The sequence below is a fragment of the Moschus berezovskii genome, chromosome 11 (assembly GCF_049115385.1).
Source record: "Moschus berezovskii isolate FMDL1 chromosome 11, NW_MosBer_1.0, whole genome shotgun sequence".
Taxonomy (NCBI): Eukaryota; Metazoa; Chordata; class Mammalia; order Artiodactyla; family Moschidae; genus Moschus; species Moschus berezovskii.
The window spans coordinates 59,519,711-59,538,195 of NC_142470.1; the positions used below are offsets into that span (position 1 = coordinate 59,519,711).

Sequence of the window (18,485 nt, forward strand, 5' to 3'; positions counted from 1 at the left end):
AAAGTCATGCTCAAAATTCTCCAAGCCAGGCTTCAGCAATATGTGAACCGTGAACTCCCAGATGTTCAAGCAGGTTTTAGAAAAGGCAGAGGCACCAGAGATCAAATAGCCAACATCCCCTGGATCATGGAGAAAGCAAGAGAGTTCCAGAAAAACATCTATTTCTGCTTCATTGACTATGCCAAAGCCTTTGACTGTGTGGATCACAATAAACTGTGGAACATTCTGAAAGAGATGAGAATCCCAGACCACCTGACCTGCCTCTTGAGAAACCTGTATGCAGGTCAGGAAGCAACAGTCAGGACTGTACATGGAACAACAGACTGGTTCCAAATAGGAAAAGGAGTACGTCAAGGCTGTATATTGTCACCTTGCTTATTTAACTTATACGCAGAGTACATCATGAGGAACACTGGGCTGGAAGAAGCACAAGCTGGACTCAAGATTGCTGGGAGAAATATCAATAACCTCAGATATGCAGATGACACTACCCTTATGGCAGAAAGTGAAGAGGAACTCAAAAGCCTCTTGATGAAAGTGAAAGAGGAGAGTGAAAAGGTTGGCTTGAAGCTCAACATTCAGAAAACAAAGATCATGGCATCTGGTCCCATCACTTCATGGGAAATAGATGGAAAAACCGTGGAAACAGTGTCAGACTTTATTTTTTTGGGCTCCAAAATCACTGTGGATGCTGACTACAGCCATGAAATTAAAAGACGCTTACTCCTTGGAAGGAAAGTTATGACCAACCTAGATAGTATATTAAAAAGCAGAGACATTACTTTGCCAACCAAGGTCCGTCTAGTCAAGGCTATGGTTTTTCCCGTGGTCATGTATGGATGTGAGAGTTGGACTGTGAAGAAAGCTGATGGCCGAAGAATTGATGCTTTTGAACTGTGGTGCTGGAGAAGACTCTTGAGAGTCCCTTGGACTGCAAGGAGATCCAACCAGTCCATTCTAAAGGTGATCAATCCTGGAAGGACTGATGCTAAAGCTGAAACTGCAGTACTTTGGCCACCTCATGCGACGAGTTGACTCACTGGAAAAGACTCTTATGCTGGGAAAGGTTAGGGGCGGGAGGAGAAGGGGACGACAGAGAATGAGATGGCTGGTTGGCATCACCAACTCTGTGGACGTGAGTTTGAGTGAACTCCGGGAGTTGGTGATGGACAGGGAGGCCTGGCATGCTGTGGTTCATGGGGTCGCGGAGAGTCGGACACGACTTGGCGACTGAACTGAACTGAGGTAGGAGGCTAGGCAAGGTGGGGACCCAGAGAGGGTTCAGGGCTGAGTAAGGCAGCGGCCTAGCAAGGACGGGGAGACTGGTTACATGCAGAGGACTGAGCAGGTGAAGGGAATATATATGTGAGTGTGTGTGCTTAGTCGCTCAGTTGTGCCTCTTTGTGACCTCATGGATTGTAGCCTGCTGCACTCCTCTGTCCTTGGAATTCTCTAGGCAAGAAAACTGGAGGGGGTTGCCATTCCCTTCTCCAGGGGGTCTTCCCAATGCAGGGATCAAACCTGGGTCTCTTGTACTGCAGGCAGATTCTTTATTGTCTGCGCCACCAGAAAGCCCTAAGTGAATATACAATATAAAATAAAAAATCATATTAGCAAAATAATGCTAAAGTTAATACTATCATATATATGCACAACACTGTAGAATGCAGAGGTTTCACATCATGGCATCTTCTTGTTATCCAAGGCATTTAAGAGGCCAGTGCTTCTAGTTATATTTCAGTTCAGTTCAGTTCAGTCGCTCAGTCGTGTCCGACTCTCTGCGACCCCATGAATCACAGCATGCCAGGCCTCCCTGTCCATCACCAACCCGAGAGATTTCCCCAAAGTCACGTACCAACTTGAAGGCATAGCTGAGACTAGAATTCTGGGATTCAGATTTCCAGATCACTACTCTCCACAACAAAAGAGCAGTGCTTGAATACTTGATATGTTTATCATAAAAAAGGGGATTATCAGAATGGAAAATACTGGTCAGGAAAGAATAATCTAATGCCATTTAATCCCCCAGTTTCAACTATTTGGAAAAACTGTGGTCATTCATAGATTTCTGTCCAAAAAGTGGGTTTAAATTTACTTGGCTATTGCTCTTCCAGAAGAAAATGCTCATCGAATAGGAACAGATCATTGACACAAAACAACAAAAAAAAAAATGTAGAAATTAGAACTTTATATTATAAACATTTCCAGAATATAAACTGATTTTGTATCAAGACTCTTTTTTAAAACTGTATGTAACTTAAGCTTATTATAATGTATGTCATTTTCCACTTCTCAATCTAGAAAATACACTGCAAGTTAGATCTGAGGAAAAATATCTATCTAAATTGCTTCACAGAGAAAACTAATGAATATAAAAATACCCACCCCAAACTAAAACCCAATCAAGAAATAGATTCTGTTAAGCCTATTAATCCTACTTAAATATAAATGACCTCCCAAGGGAAAAATACTTCCCATCACAGCAACCAGATGAATAAAAGCAAAGCCACTCTCGTTAAGGGAAATTACATTATGTATAAGAAAATGTAGTACTGATTTTAGAAAACGAGGAAAAATATTTCCATGTTGGATAGCAAGCGTACTCTGTTTCCTGTTCTGTTAGCCTTTGTACTTGCTCAAGTGAGAAGAGGACATGAACATGAACACTGTAAAACCAAGCTTCTCAACTATTAGTTTAACCCTGGGGGAACCAATGCAAGAGCTTCAAAATCCAAGGATAGACTGGTCCCAAAGCATTTCCTCCTCTGTCCTTTCTTGGCCTTGTTCCTTTCTCTCTTTTCTGCGCTTACGCTCCTCTTTCTTAGAGGCTACATCTCGGCTTTTTTTCTCCTTCCGGTTCTTAAGCTTTTCTGTACTGACTCTGACTGTTTCTGCCTCCGTTTTGCTTGTTTGAATGCTCTTGTATTTGTCTAAATCTATTTCCTCACAAGCTTTTTTCCTCCTGTGCTTGGGCTGCTCCTCCTCTGGTTTTTCTCTGCCTTCCTCTGTGTGCCTGTTCCTCTTTTGATATATGTGTTTATAACTAGCCTGATGGGCACTGGTACTATTTTCTGAGGAGAGGTGCCTGTGAACTCCAGATTCTACACTGTATGGGCTACAGTTAGACTCGTGCTGACTAAGGTTCGGGGGTACAGGTTTTCCTGAGAAACAGTCCCTGGTGAACTGAGAGTAGCTCAGGGAGTCTAGTCTCAGCCTGCTATCATGAGCTGGTAGCCACTGAGGTAACTGCTTTTCCACTCTTTGTGAAATACTGCATGATCTTGGGTAGGTCTGGACGGTTCCATATGGGAGTCTTTGCTCAAACATTCTACACCTGGGTCTAGAGTGGACCTCTTCTTTGTACCCATAGGTTTCCAAATAATCCTCTCTCATCTTCCTGAAACAAGTCTTTGGCTCTAAGCCTCTGGCTTTCTGCACTTTGATATAATCTTCAAGTTCATCTTGAAAAGAGTCATATGTCTTCTTTGAATGCTTCATTAGCTTGACAAGGGATTCTCTGTAGGTAGAAAAGATGGGAGAAAGTTCTTCTTACTAGATTAATTCTGAATATTTCCTTTACTCTTGAAGAGTCTCAAAATACAAAATAAAGAAGCCCCTTCCTCTATCCCAAAATTAAAATCTACTTTGGTATAAAATTAAATGTCATGACATCATATGCCAAAAAGGAGCATAAGGAAGTCAAATATTGCCTAGGCCACTCACAAGTAATTTTATCCTCTCAGAAGTGAGATGAAGGAGGCAGAAAGGAGTTGACATGTATTATTCTAGGCTAAAAATGTAAGGCTTGTAAGGGATGTATGGATAGAAGGACTTAACACATCCATGGTGAGTCACCTGATCTGAGTGTTCAAATAATTTCTAAAGTTCAGATTCTTGAACACTGTTGTCTAAGAAAAATAACAAACCATAGAGGTTTGTTTTACATAAAAATCTTCTGTTCACTCAAAATATAATATACATACATACTCACCAGATAACAGTATTGTAAAACTTAACAATAAAATTGTAAAATGGTTTGGGAATGCTGGAAATTAGATATCCAGCTGTGAGACAAAACTACTCTTAGGTACAGGGCATGAGAAAAGATGAGGGAACAGAGTTCTGTCTCTTCTGCATAGGGAATTGGATTTCATTCCGTTACTTCGGATTGGTGAAAAAGACATTCTAGAATGCCTTCTGGTTTGTTCTCTATTAAAGAGCTGGTAGGAGTGTTAAGAGGGAAATGGAGGTGAAAGCTCAGAGTGGGTAGGGATTTATGTACAGAAAAGTTTCAGAAGAAATTTCAAGCAGATATGCTAATCTTTGCTTGTTTTTTGGGGGATGGGGCAGTACAACTACTATTTCTCTTTCTGTCCCCCACCTCAAATCCTGCATTACAAATATAGCAGAAAATGTACTTAGTATGAGAAGATAATATTTTTCGTGATATGCTTTATTTCCAAAAATTATGAGGCAGTATAACCCATGTGGTTCCTTCCTTTAACAGAAACAAGTCTGACAGCAATCTAGAGTCACCAATGATCAGCTAGTTTTACTGGCAATTTGAGATTAAAAAGGAAGTTTAAATGAAGCCTAATTTGGTGAGCCAGAAAATTTAGCTCCTATTCAACTTAAATAGTAGAAAAATTCTGACTAGAGCAAAATGTAACATAATTATTAAACATGGGCAAAAAAATTTGACCAGACACTTCAGAAAAGAATATACACAAATGGACAATAAGCACACAAAAGATGCTCAATATCATTCATCATCAAGTAGATGTTAATTAAAACCACAAAGCAATACCACCATGCACTTACTAGAATGACTGAAATTAAAGAGAGTGGTGAGGATGTAGAACAACTGGAATTCTCAAATGTTGCTGGTAGGATATAAAATGGTATGACTACTTGGAAAACAGTCTGGTAGTTTCTAAGGAAGTTAGACATATACCTATCATATGATCCAGTTATTCCACTCCTAGATATTTATCCTAAGGAGAAGGAAGTATATGTCCACATAAAGACTTATACATGAATATTCACAGTAGTTTTAGGTGTAATAGCCCCAGAAAGGGGAAAAAAAAAATACTCATCAACAGATAAATGCATAAATCAAACAGTGGTATATCCATATAATGGAATCAATGATAAAAAGGATCAGACTATTGATACACTTCACAAAATGGATGAATTTCAAAATAAACAAGCTGACTCAAAGAAGAGAAAAGAGTACATAATACATGATTCCATGTACATAAAGCTCTTGAAAAAGGAAAACTAACCTATAGCAATACAGTGTTGCCTGAGAAAAAGTAGTCAGGAAAAATTAGGAGGGAGCTCAGCTGGTAAAGGATCCACCTTCAATGCTGAGACCCTGGTTCCATTACTGGGTCAGGAAGATCTAATGGAGAAGAGAATGGCAACCCAAGCCAGTATTCTTGGGCTTCCCTGGTGGCTCAGACAGTAAAGAATCCACCTGTAAGGTGGGAGACCTGTGTTTGATCCCCAGGTTGGTAAGATCCTCTGGAGGAGGGCATGGCAACCCATTCCAGTATTCTTGCCTGGAGAATCCCCATGGACAGAGGAGCCTGGCCAGCTACAGTCCATGGGGTTGCATAGAGTTGGACATGACTAAGCGACTCAGCACAGCATTATAAGGGGCATTTCTGGGGGCATGGATATGTTTACTATCTTAACTGTGGTGAGCATTTCATCAATACATATGTTTCAAACCTATTAAATTATATACCTGGAATATGTATAGTTTCCTATACATACCTCAACTATACCTCAATAAAGCTACTTTTAAAAAGTCACTAATAAGATTAAAAATATGTTAATTGTCAAAACTGTATGATAAGTACAGAAGGTGTTACAATACCGTTTTCTCTATTTTTATGTTTTAAAATGTTTTATAATAAAAAGATTTTACTTCATACTCACAGGATGGCTATAATAAAGATAGATTATAAATAATGTGTTGGCAAAGAGGAGGAAAAACCGGAAACTTCATTCATTCTTGGTGGGAATGTAAAATGGTACAGCAACTTTGGAAAACAGTTTGGCAGTTCTTCAAAATGTCAAACACAGAGTCACCACATAACCCTAGCAGTTTCACTCCTAAATATATCCCCAAGAGAAATGAAAATCTATGTCGACACAAAAATTTGTACAAAAATGTTCACAGCAGCACTATTACTGACAGCTAAAATTAGAAACAATCAATGTTCATTAGCTGATGAATGGATAAACACAATGTGGCAACTCACACAATGGAATGCTATTCAGCAATATGAAGGAATGAGGTGCTACAAAATGGTATAACAGGGATGAAACTTGAAGAGGTGCAGAGTGAAAACAGCCAACCCCAAAAGATCACAGATGATGCAGAGATCAATGAAGAGGTGAACTGAACCTTACCCTTATCAGATTGAGACCTTGGTGGAGATATCTGACCATATTCATTCATTAATTGCTTCCGTTTTTTAGCATGAACTTTCTCCAAATACCAAGACTGTGCAACAACCGAGGAGCTAAAAACCATGACAGCAGAGATTAAAAAAATCTATTTGTGCCCAATATTCCACTTCCCTTCACCTGAAACCAAGCAATCTTTTCTTTTTTCTAAAAACAATTACTTGCTTTGAGGTTTGAAGTTATTGAAGGTTAATTGTTCTACAATATTGCAAGCACAATCTTGTTATAATGATTAAATAATTCAAAGTTTAGAATTACATCAACATAGATCAATCATCTGAAAACTCACAAAATGCATCTTCAATTTCTTATTTTGCTTCCTGTAAATGTGAAAGTAAAGCCAACTTTTTGAGTGTGTGTTTTTTGCTGTGCTTTATCATTCAGTTGTGTCTGACTCTGTACGACCCCATGGACTGCAGCCTGCCAGGCTTCTCTGTCCATGGGGATTCTCCAGGTAAGAACATTGGAGTGGGTTGCCATGCCCTCCTCTAAGGGATCCTTCCAATCCAGGGATTGAACCCAGGTCTCCTGCAATGTAGCTGGATTCTTTACTGTCTGAGCCAAAAGGGAAGCCCAGTGTGAATTTTACCCTTGAAAAATAACACTGTTTATCTTAGAGAACGTGATCCAAAATTTACACCTCTGAATTTGAAAACAGCACTTGTGAGTTTTAGTTTATTTACTTAGGAATTTTACTATATTTAGTCTGAACTAAGAGTCTTATACTTTCTCTTGCTTTCAAGTCAAAGTATTTGTATGAAAGTGAAGTCGCTCAGTCGTGTCCGACTCTTTGCAACCCCGTGGACTGTTGCCCACCAAGCTCCTCCGTCCATGGGATTCTCCAGGCAAGAATACTGGAGTGGGTTGCCATATAAATAATTCAGTATAAATAATGCTTCAGTATAAATAATGCTAACAATCGAGATGTCCTTTATTTTCAACCTACCTCATAATGTGAAATCCATTATGATTCAAATTATGGCACTAGTTCTTATAAGCCTTCTACAAAAGGTATCTGTAAAATGTTCGGTCTTTGCTCACTCAACGTGGTATCTATGAATAAAATAAAGGCAGGTAAGACATTTATGATAATATTTTCAATCTTCAACCCTGTATCATTTCATATACCATATTAAACCTTAACTTCTCAAGTTAAGACTGCTTACAAGGCTAAAGTACTAGCTTTTTGCTCATTGGAATGGCAATTTCAGTATGAAAACATTTAGTAAGCCTCTGATATTGCATATGAGCTTGAGCAAACTCAAGGAGACAGTGAAGGGCAGGGAAGCATGGCGTGCTGCAGTTCATGGGGTCACAAAGAGTTGGATATGACTTTGTGACTGAACAACAATAATGTATTTTTTTAGTTCAGAAAATACTGTTCTGAAGGAGAAGTTACTGGGGCACATTACAGTAGGACTCTGGACTTGAGGGAAATGACCTGGGGCATCCAGTCTTAGTACTTTGTGTCTTAGAGCAAGCATGTTTCTGATTTCTGACCTTCGTAATTGTTAAAATCCCAGCGGTAGCATCTCTCTCCCCATATTGGCTGACTTTTCCCATCTGGGACTTAATGTAATTGATTTACTTTTCTAAATGCAGGACTTTACACTTTATCCTGTTATAGGTTTAGGCCACCATTCTCATCTCTGACGATCCTCAAAATTCAGATTCTTTTAATTTTGGCATTTGTTACAATACTAGTTATAATCTAAAATGGTACATAGTTTTGACAATTTCTTTAAAAGTTAAACACCTACTATAGGACCCAGTCATTTCACTCATATGTATTTGCCCAAGAGACATGAAAACATGTCCATGCAAAGACCTGTACATGAATATTCATAGCAGCTTTATTTCTTATAGCCAAAAACAGAAACAACTCTATCAGCAGGGGAATGGGTAAGCAAAGTGTGGTATATCCATACAAAAGAATTATACAGCAGTGAAAAGGAACAAAATATCAATACATACAACATGGATAAATCACAAAATAATCATGCTGAGTAAAAGACATAAGAGTACCTACTATGACTCTACTTATAAAAGTTCTAGAAACACAAATTAATCTGTAGTGACAGAAAGCAGATTAGAGGTTGCCAGGCACAAGGATGGAGGGAGGGATAAATTGTAAAGGAGCAGGAGGAAAGTGTTCAAGCTGGTGGAAATACCTGACATTTTGTTTATGAAAGTAGTTTCATGTCAAATACCTGCCAAAAACTCATTGTACGCTTTTAATAAGTGCTGTTTACTATAAGTAAACCTCAGGAAAGTGTATGAGAGGAGCTTAAAGATCTAAACTGAATGTTTTGGAAAAAAAAGTCTACCTTAATTTGTTAAACTGGATACGTAACTGTGTTAGTTGCTCGGTCGTGTCTGACTCTTTGTGATCCCATTGACTGCAACCTGACAAGCTCCTCTGTCCGTGGAATTATCCAGCCACGAATACTGGAGTGGGTTACCATTCCCTTCTCCAGGGGATCTCTCGGACCCAGTGATTGAACCCAGGTCTCCTGCATTGAAGGCAGATTGTTTACTGTCTGAGCCACCATATACACACACACACAGATATTTGGCCAAGCAACAAGTGGGATCTTAGTTCCCCGACCAGGGATGGAACCCACCTGTGTGCCCCCTGCAGCAGAAGCAGAGAGTTAACCACTGAACTTTAGGGAAGTCCCTAAACTGGATCTTTAAATGTTGGCTTTGTTTCCAGGAAGATTAACATAGCTTAAGGCAACTATGTAGAACTACTGGTTGCCACACAATGTTAATTTTCTCACTGTTTCTAGGAGCTAGACATAGGGACTCTGGAGTCAGTTCTGGCACTTATTATATAGACTTGGTCAAGTTTCTCAGGTATTGTGAATCTTAAGGAAATTAAAAAATGTAAAGTACTTAGAAGAGTATATGGCACATAGTAAATGCTGTACAACTGGGCTGTTTTTATTGTTATTTGGGATTTCATCCATCCAACTGAAATGTTTTTCCAACCAATTATTCCAGTAACTGTGTGCTCAGTTGCTTGTTGTGTCTTACTGTTTGGGACACTAAGGACTGTAGCCCGCTAGGCTCCTTTGTCCATGGGACTCTCCAGACAAGAATACTGGAGTGGGTTGCCATGCCCTCCTCCAGGGGTCTTCCCAGCCTAAGGATGGAACCTGTGTCTCCTTTGTCTCCTGCACTGCAGACAGATTCTTTACCCAGAGTCATCTAAAAGACCATTCCAGTAACTACAGAAAGCCAAATAAAGAAAAGATTATGGCTATATAGGTCAGGAGTGCCTGACAAGAGTACCTAATTCTTTGCATTTGAAGCTAACTCATGTTTCAGAAGGACCTTGTTTTTTTTTTTTTAAATGAAAGGTCAAAGTTCAACTTGATTCTTACTATCTTTTCTGATTGCTGATTTTAAATCAACTAAGATTTCAGTTTATGTCCTGTGTTAATGTTTGCTATATGTACTTTGATGTCTAAAAGAATAATGCAATGTCAAGCAGAAACACCCAGTCTATTTACAAGTTGGTATTAGGTCTCAAGCAAGAAATAGTTTGTTTCTTCTGAAACTCATTTGGAGTATTTTTCTCAGATTAGGGTTAATTTTTGTAAAAAAGCTGGCAAAATTCTGAAAACTTGATGTTCCTATTTGTACATCACAAGTCTAGTTATAGATGACTATCCACAATGTCATTCACTTCCAGGAAAGATATAGTGCAAATAGAAAGAAAATGAAATCTTTTATTTGGAGAAATGAAACTATCCACCTTGTTATTCAATATCTGTACAAAGCTTGGTCTTATTTCAGTATTAGTAGGTAAAGCCATTGCAAAAGCTAAAGTAATAAAAACACTGCACGTGAACTACTGAGTTAAATATGAAAAATGAAGAGTATGAGTTACTTGCAATTCAAAACTGTCTAAAAAGACTTACTATTTAATAATATAGTAAGAACCACTCCACTTTTCCTAATTCTAGTCTTGTCAGAAAATCTGTTACACCCCAATCACCCTTTCAGGGGCTTCCCTGGCAGCTCAAATGGTAAAGAACCTGCCTGCAATGCAGGAGACCAGGTTTGATCCCTGGGTCGCGAAGATCTCCTGAGGAAGGGAATGGCTACCTACTTCAGTATTTTTGTTTGGAGAATTCCATGGACAGAGGAGCCTCGGAGGCTACAGTCCATCCGGTCACAGAGTTGGATACCACTAAGCAAGCATACAATCACCCTTTTAGAAATTGCAAAACCTGAATTTAACTTTCGCATTGTACGTTTTTAATATGCCACAAAACATTTAATAGGTTTCATGAGTAAATCAACTCAATTTGAGTGAAAAATTTACTAAAAATTTTCATGCCCACAGGACACTGCCTGATTTATGTTGTGACATGACATTAAAACTAAGTTTTTAAAAATACTTATTAAGTATCTTTAATCACCGAAGAAAAAATGTTTGAGCAAACTTAGAATGTTAACTTGGCAAGTTTTAGGTGTAATTAGTTTCCCTTTAATAAACTCTTCTTTAAATATACCAAATTAATGACACGGTACTACACTTTTAAATCGAGTTCACTAAGAAGCATTAAAGGACATTTCCCCCACCATTTGCGTCTTCTCTCAGCAATGTTATGTACCATTCACTGTACTTTGTTAAAGTTACCCAAAAGTATTTTTTCATGCAATAGTTAATAGCATTTTTAAAAAATCTCAACGTCTAATTGTTTGCTACTAACATTTACAGATAGTATTGGTTTTGTATATTAACCTTGTACTTTGTGTCCTTGCTAAACTCACTTACTCTAATAGTTTTTCCAAAATTCCTTGGGGTTTTCTACACAGATGATCATTTGTTGTTGTCTAGTTACTAAGTCGTGTCTGATTCTTTGTGACCCCATGGACTGAACTGCCAGGCTCCTCTGTCCATGAAATTTCACACTGGAGTGGGTTGCCTCTTCCTTCTCCAGGGAATCTTCCCAACCCAGGGACTGAACTTGATTCTCCAGCATTGCAGGCAGATTCTTTACCACTGAGCCACCAGGGAGCCCACAGATATTCAGATCATTAGTATCAGCCAACAAAGTGTGATTTCTTCCTCTCCAATCTGTAAACCTTTCTTCCTTGCCTGACTATACTGGTTAGGACGTCCAGGACAATACTAAAAAGAATTGGTGAGGACAGACATCCCTGCCTTGCTCCTGGCTCTTGAGATTGGCAATCTTTTAATACCATTATAAACTTAGGAAAGACTAGAGCACAGCATGTATCAGGAAAGGGGTTCCCAACCCCTGAGCCATGGACAGTTAACTGCCGCGGCCTCTTAGGAACGGGGCTATAAAGTGGAAGGTAAGTGACCGGCGACCAAGCAAAGCTTCATCGCTTGCATCCCCTAATCTGTGTAAAAATTGTCTTCCATGGAACCGGTCCCTGGTGCCAAAACAGTTGGGGACCACTGTTTTAGGAGACTAGGTAACTGATTCTGTTCTCTTAACCAAAGTATGCTGCTTTATTCCTTTTTACCAGAGGGTCAAATTCCATTTAAGAAGTTTTGAGAGATGCTGCATATACTTTCTAGCATTATGAATATTCTTAACTGAGTTAGTTATTAACCTTGCCTTTTCAGGAAATGAGATAAGCATGTGACCTATGAGTTTGCCATAGAACTGGATAACTTGTAGTTATTTTACACTAATACAATCACAAAAGTAACAGGATTTGCTATGGCACATTTCCAATGACAAAACATAAAGGAATTAACAAAATCATTAATTGGGATTACAGGTTACACGTTATATAAAATTTATGTCTATATTTATTTTGGTTGTGCTGTACAGTTTATGGGATCTTAGTTCTCTAACCTAGGCCCCAGCAGGAAAAGCGCTGATTCCTAACCATTAGCTGGTCAGGGAATTTCCTATCTTTATTTAAACTAAGCCTTTGGTAAGGAATCCACCTGCAGTGCAGAAGACCTGGACTCGACTTGTAGGTTGGGAAGAAACCCTGGAGAAGGAAATGGCAACCCACTCCAGTCTTCTTGCCTGGAAAATTTCATGGCTAGAAGAGCCTGGTGGGCTATAGTCCACGGGGTCACAAAGAGTTGGACATGACTGAGTGACTGAGCACACACAAATGCTTTGAATATCAATCACTCTAAGTGACCTATGGCTAGCTAGCTCAAGGATCTTGACAAGATCAACTAAGAAATTAGCTTTACTTGGGCCCAAGGCAGACATTCTGAATCAGAATGTCATCAAATATGTGCCAGTCCTTCCAAAAGGTCAGTAAATGTGAATAGGTCAGTAAGAATGATCATGTCCTAACATAAGAACCTGGTTCATGGGAGGGGCTCTAAATGGTTTCTGAATAAATATAAGGGCTTATTAGCTTGATTTTCTATATCTGTCTCAAATCTCTGTGAAAAAACAAAGGAACACTTCAGACAACTGCTATGTAAATGGGTAAGATTCAATAAGCAGTTAGAAATGTTCTTCATTCTCAAAATGAGTCTAATTTTCTTTTCTTTTAAAAAGCCAGATAAGAAGGAACTGTTTGCTGTGGTTTTGTTTCTACTGATTTCTTAGGAATATTATTATTCTGAAAAAAGTTTTTAACTGTCAAAAATATTTGAGAAACTTCTTTTAATGAATTACAAAGTGTCCTGGAAAATCTTACTACACTTTCACCATAAATGTGATGCGTATTTCTTTTCATGTAACTCTGGTCATGTGGTATTTAAGTTTTTGTAATTGAGTCTAATTTCTCAATTTCCTATTTGTAATTTACACCTTCTATATATTCCCTGCTTGCAAATTTTTAATCCTTACTGACCTTTATTATCAAGTCCAGTTTAAGAGAAGCTCCTTCATAAGTATTACAGCTACAGATGAAAATGGATCAGGAGTTTTAATAGTCCTTTCAGGATCTTGAAAAGGAGGGTAGAATTTAATAATTGAAAGGATGACAATTCTTTGACACCTTTTGGAAGAATCTTAAGAAAAAAAGACACTGGCTAAGTACTAGACAAATTTTTTTTCTCTTCTGGCTCATGTACAATTGGAAATTACATTAGGCGTTTATAAATATCTAAACTAAAAATATACTGGGTCCTAGGAGTGTTTTAAATAGCATATCAAATATTTGCCATTTGTTAAGTAGCAGTTAACTGAACAATTAATAAGGATATTTACTTAAAAGTGACAAGAGGTAATTTTTAGGTAGTAAATTCTATTTTCCAAATCCTAACAAATCTCAGCTGTAACTCAAAATATTTCACTACACTTTGAACATCATTTGATGGCCATTGTAAGTCAAAGTTTCACGTTTTATGAATTGCTGTTCTAGTACACAGCCAAGGCAAACCAGTTCATAATTTTAAAGCTGGTGAGGTCCTCAATTTGGTAAGTACAGACTTCCTCAACCTTGACACTGACATCTTGCGTAGGATAATCCTTTGTGGAGGCTGTGGTGTGTCTATGCTGGTGCCCTGTGCGTTTCATGTTGTGAGGGGCATCTCTGGCATCTAGCAGACACCAGTAGTACCTCTGCTCACCAACCCGTTCCTTGTCCAGTGGCAAAAACCAAGGAAAAATGTCTCCAAACACTGCTAACTGTCCTCTAAGGTAGGGGTGGGGCAAAAGCTTGTGTGTGTAAAAGTCACTCAACTGGGCTAGTCCAACTCCCCTCCTCACAGATGGCAAAACAACTTCAGAAAGTTTGGGACTTAGTGTCATACAGATAGTTGAGAAATTGGCACTAGAATCTATTCAGTCAAGACTCCTATGCCCTCATAACCACCTTGAAGCAGAACAGAAAGGTAACTGCCTGCCAACACTTTGTTTTGAACTGATTTTGTTTATAGTCTTTAGTAACTGCACATATTCAAAGTAATTGCAAAAAACAAAAAAACTCTCTCTGGCAAAAAGCTGGTTTTTTTTTCCCCTATGAGAAACTGTTTCCAAATGTCTGTGATGTGGCTATGGAAGCTAAACTGAATTGTAGTCTTGACATCTTAAACAGCTCAGGCTTGTTAGTGAAAGGCAGGAAGTTTGGTATGAAAGCAGAAAATTCAGATTTTATTTTTTTAATCTCAGAACAGTAATACTAACCCAGGCTTATTGAAGACACTAAACCTAGTCTTCTAAAAGTTGCTGTCACTAAGGTACTTAATGAAACATCATTTGGTTGCAGTTTCTGATTTCCATTTTCAGTGAATGGAATTTACATAAAATATTAAAAAATGTTATAAGAAATTTATAATATTTTACTGCTTTGTCATTCCTCCAAGTGAAAGTTATAAAAGATTATCTAAGAGTACACAAAAATAGAGTATACTGTAAAAGATGAAAATAAAAATTATTTTAATGAATTTATATTTACTGCTGTCCCTCAGGAAAAAGGAAAATTAAATTATCCAACAATGTTCTGGCTTCCACCAAAAATAATGTTCTGGTTTTGTCTCTCTGGAGACAAAAAGCAACATGAGGCAACACTACAAATTAACTATGAAACTGAAGATGGCTGAATGTTCTACTAGAATCTTCTGCAGTGGGATCAAGCTCCACCATCCAAAATCATTTTGAAAACTGCCTTAAAGCCTAAACTCATGGTTTGGAACCAGCAGTTTGTTTGCAGGTATACAGTACTTGCAAGAACTCAAACATCTCTTAGATCGAAACGGTCAATAAGTAGCTCTTTGTTTTAGGGAAAATGAATTGGTGAAAACTGTTAAAAACTCTAGTCAAGTCTGCAGAGACTTGACTGAACTGAACTGAACTGACTAAATTTTAACATGGTCAAGTTTGAATGAACCAGCCCCATCGTTGAACTCGTCTGGAAAGGCTCAAGGGTGTCAAAAAATATTTACTGTTTGTTCTAGCCAACACTTGATGAGGTCCCTGGCCTCTCTTTTACACAGTTCTTACTAAAGGGTTTACAATTGCGAACCCTTCCTCTGTCTCTCTGAAATGTATTTCTGTCTCCTACAGCTCGGGAGTGTCTGAGTCTCACGGATCTGAAAGTCATTCCTTTGAAATGTGATGATCATGTATTTCAGAGCCTCTGTCTCCCAGTTTCTGTGGGAAAACAGAATTTTCACTTCCGTAATTGCCAGCAAGCTGACACTGTCCAACCCTTTGCAATTCTGCACTTTCCCGACTCTACTTGAACCCCAACTTTCCCCATTCCTTCATTTAAGACTCCCAGTCACTTCTGCGAAAAGTCGGAATGGAGCTCAGTATTTTTCCTACTATCAGCAGTTACTGAATAAAAGTTGTTTTCGCTGCCCTAACTGAAGTCCTGCATTGACACTGGCAAAAAAAAAAGTGAAGTCGCTCATTCGTGTCCGATTCTTTGCGACCCCATTTGGGCTTCCCTGGTGGCTCAGAGATTAAAGCGTCTGCCTCCAATGCGGGAGACCCAGGTTCGATCCCTGGGTCGGGAAGATTCCCCTGGAGAAGGAGATGGTAACCCACTCCAGTATTCTTGCCTGGAGAATCCCATGAATGGAGAAGCCTGGTAGGCTACAGTCCACGGGGTCGCAAAGAGTCGGAAACGACTGAGCGACTGAACGGACTGAAGGCTGTCCATGGAATTTTCCAGGCAAGAGTACTGGAGTGGGTTGCCATTTCCTTCTCCAACACTGGCAGGTACCTATTTAAACTCACACCACTATCAAGATGAGCTTGTACATCTTGGAGGCTTGTTTTAAAGGGTGTTATCCTCAAAAAACCCGGGGAAACTCTGCCAAGTGGTCCCTCAAAAACTTCACCCCCTCTTCTCTTTCTCCAGGACCCCAGGAACTTTGGGCTCGCGTGTTTACTTCCTATTCTCCCCAAACCCTGATTCCACTTCTCCCTCCGTGTGAGTGAGGTCGCTGCTTTCCGGGATGTTGAATTTCACCCAGCGCAGGTCTACGCCCTTCCGCGTCTGGGGCCTTTTCTCTGCTTGCCTCTGTCCCCGTCACATCCTCCCCTTCCCTCGCCCTGACACTCTAGATCTACAGCCTCGGCCGGGTCGCCTCTCTCCCGCTCCAACCTCAGCGCCCCCGGCAGCGGAGACGTCCCTTCTCCCTCCGCGACCCACGTGGGAGCCCGGCGCCCGTTTCCCCGGGGGAACGGGTGGGGAGGGGAGCGGAGAGCCTCAGGTCCTGTCCGGTCCGCCATTTCGCACTCTCCGGGCGCGCCGGGCCTTTACCGGGTCGCAGGATGGAGGGGCTGAAGGCCCGGGCCGCCCCCGCCGCCGGGGCGGGAACTCACCTTCTCTGAGGCAGGGCAGCGTCTACAACTACTGTCCCCCTCCCCGCCAGCGCCGCCAGCCCGGGGATAGGCCGAGGTGGAGGTGGCGGAGAGGCAGGGACAACCGCTGCCACACCGCCGCCTCCGCCGCTGCCGAACAGGCGGGGTAAGGGGAGGAGGAGGAGGCGGAGACAGGACTTCCTGAGGGGAAGTCGCCGCCACCACCAGCGGCTGACGGGACGGAACCGGGGACCATGGCGGCGAGGCGCGCTACTGCGCTTGCGCAGTCTCCCGGCTCCACGGAAGCCCCGGCTCCACGTAAGCCCCGCCCCCCCGGTTGACCTACCGGCTCAGGCCTCCACTTCGGGAGTTCTCGTCTACCCTGGCTTGCATTAGCCTTTCTTTTGCTGTTCTTTGGTGTTACTTGCTGAGCCTTGGTCTTTTGCTGTTCTTTGGTGATTTCCCTGATGGCTCAGTCGGTAAAGAGTCTGCCTGCAATGTGGGATACCTGGGTTCGATCCCTGGGTCGGGAAGATTCCCTGGAGAAGGAAAGGACAACCCACTGCAGTATTCTTGTCTGGAGAATCCCATGGACAGGGGAGCCTGGTGGGCTACAGTCCATGGGGTCACAAAGAGTCCGACAGGACTGAAGCGACTTAGCACGCACCCACCATTGGAAGAGAGGAAAAACTCCTGAGGCAGCTCTCCTTGGGAGAGTGAGTCTGAAACCAATTAGGAGACCTGTACCCGACGATCCTACATGCAGGGCAGCAAAGGAGACACAGATGTAAAGAACAGACTTTTGGACTCAGTGGGAAAAGGCGAGGTTTTGAGAAGTGAAGTGAAGTCGCTCAATCGTGTATGACTCTTTGCGACCCCATGGACTGTAGCCTATCAGGCTCCTCCGTCCATGTGATTTTCCAGGCAAGAGTACTAGAGTGGATTGCCATTTCCTTCTCCAGGGATCTTCCCCACCCAGGGATCGGACCCAGGTCTCCCGCATTGTAGGCAGATGCTTTTACCATCTGAGCCACCGGGGTTTTGAGAGACTAGCACTAAATCGTGTGCATTACCATATGCACAATGCAAGTTCAATACATGAGTCAGGGCACCCAAAACTGGTGCTCTGGGACAACCCAGAGAGATAGGGTGAGGAGGAAGGTGGGAGGAGGATTTAGGATGTGGGGGGACATCCTTGTGGCCGATTCATGTTGCTGTATGGCAAAAACCATCACAATATTGTAAAGTAATTATCTTCCAATTAAATTAATTGGAAAAAAAAACAACCTAGGACTTTACTGGTTCTGTAGTTAAGAATCCACTTTGCAAAGCAGGGGACTTGGGTTCAATCTAAGATCCCACATGCTGAGGAACAACTAAGCCTGCTGGCTGCAGAGAGTCCACGTGCAACAAGGAAAGATCCTGCATGGCACAAAACAGACCCTGAGTTCTGCAACTAAGACCAGACATAGCCAAATAAATAAAATTTTTAAAAAATCAGGAAAATACATGCCTTCCTCCCTTAAGGGTTTTCTTTGTTAGAGCCTTTAATACAGGGTGGAAAACCCTTGGTCTCAATATGTTGTCATCATTGCTCTGTAAATGATCTCTTTCTCTCTCCTTCTGACACCCTCAGTGTATGCATATATACATATACACCGGTTCATTTCATCCTCTAATTCCCTATCTCCCAAGGAAATTAATATGTGGTTATTTCCTTTCATATGAATATAATATATGTGATAAAGATATACTCATTTGAAAGGAATATATGTGTGACTG

The 18,485-nt window shown here is 40.7% G+C and overlaps 1 protein-coding gene across 8 annotated transcripts; it reads right to left on the reverse strand.

Annotated features, from left to right (window-relative positions):
- Positions 1-1,625: 1,625 nt before the first annotated feature.
- Positions 1,626-16,879, reverse strand: LOC129539743 (lysine-rich coiled-coil protein 1-like). Of its 8 annotated transcripts, none has more exons than XM_088841370.1 (5): positions 16,725-16,875; positions 8,835-8,993; positions 7,427-7,533; positions 6,424-6,536; positions 1,626-3,517 (listed from the first exon to the last, which is right to left on the reverse strand). In XM_088841370.1, the coding sequence occupies exon 5, from the start codon at positions 3,496-3,498 to the stop codon at positions 2,725-2,727; it is 774 nt and encodes a 257-aa protein (XP_088697496.1). In that variant the 5' UTR covers positions 3,499-3,517; positions 6,424-6,536; positions 7,427-7,533; positions 8,835-8,993; positions 16,725-16,875; the 3' UTR covers positions 1,626-2,724. The 8 variants fall into 8 exon arrangements, with proteins under 8 accessions (XP_088697496.1, XP_088697495.1, XP_088697494.1 ...); XM_088841369.1 differs by having other exon boundaries at positions 8,808-8,993; XM_088841368.1 differs by lacking the exon at positions 8,835-8,993 and having other exon boundaries at positions 16,725-16,879.
- Positions 16,880-18,485: the final 1,606 nt, after the last annotated feature.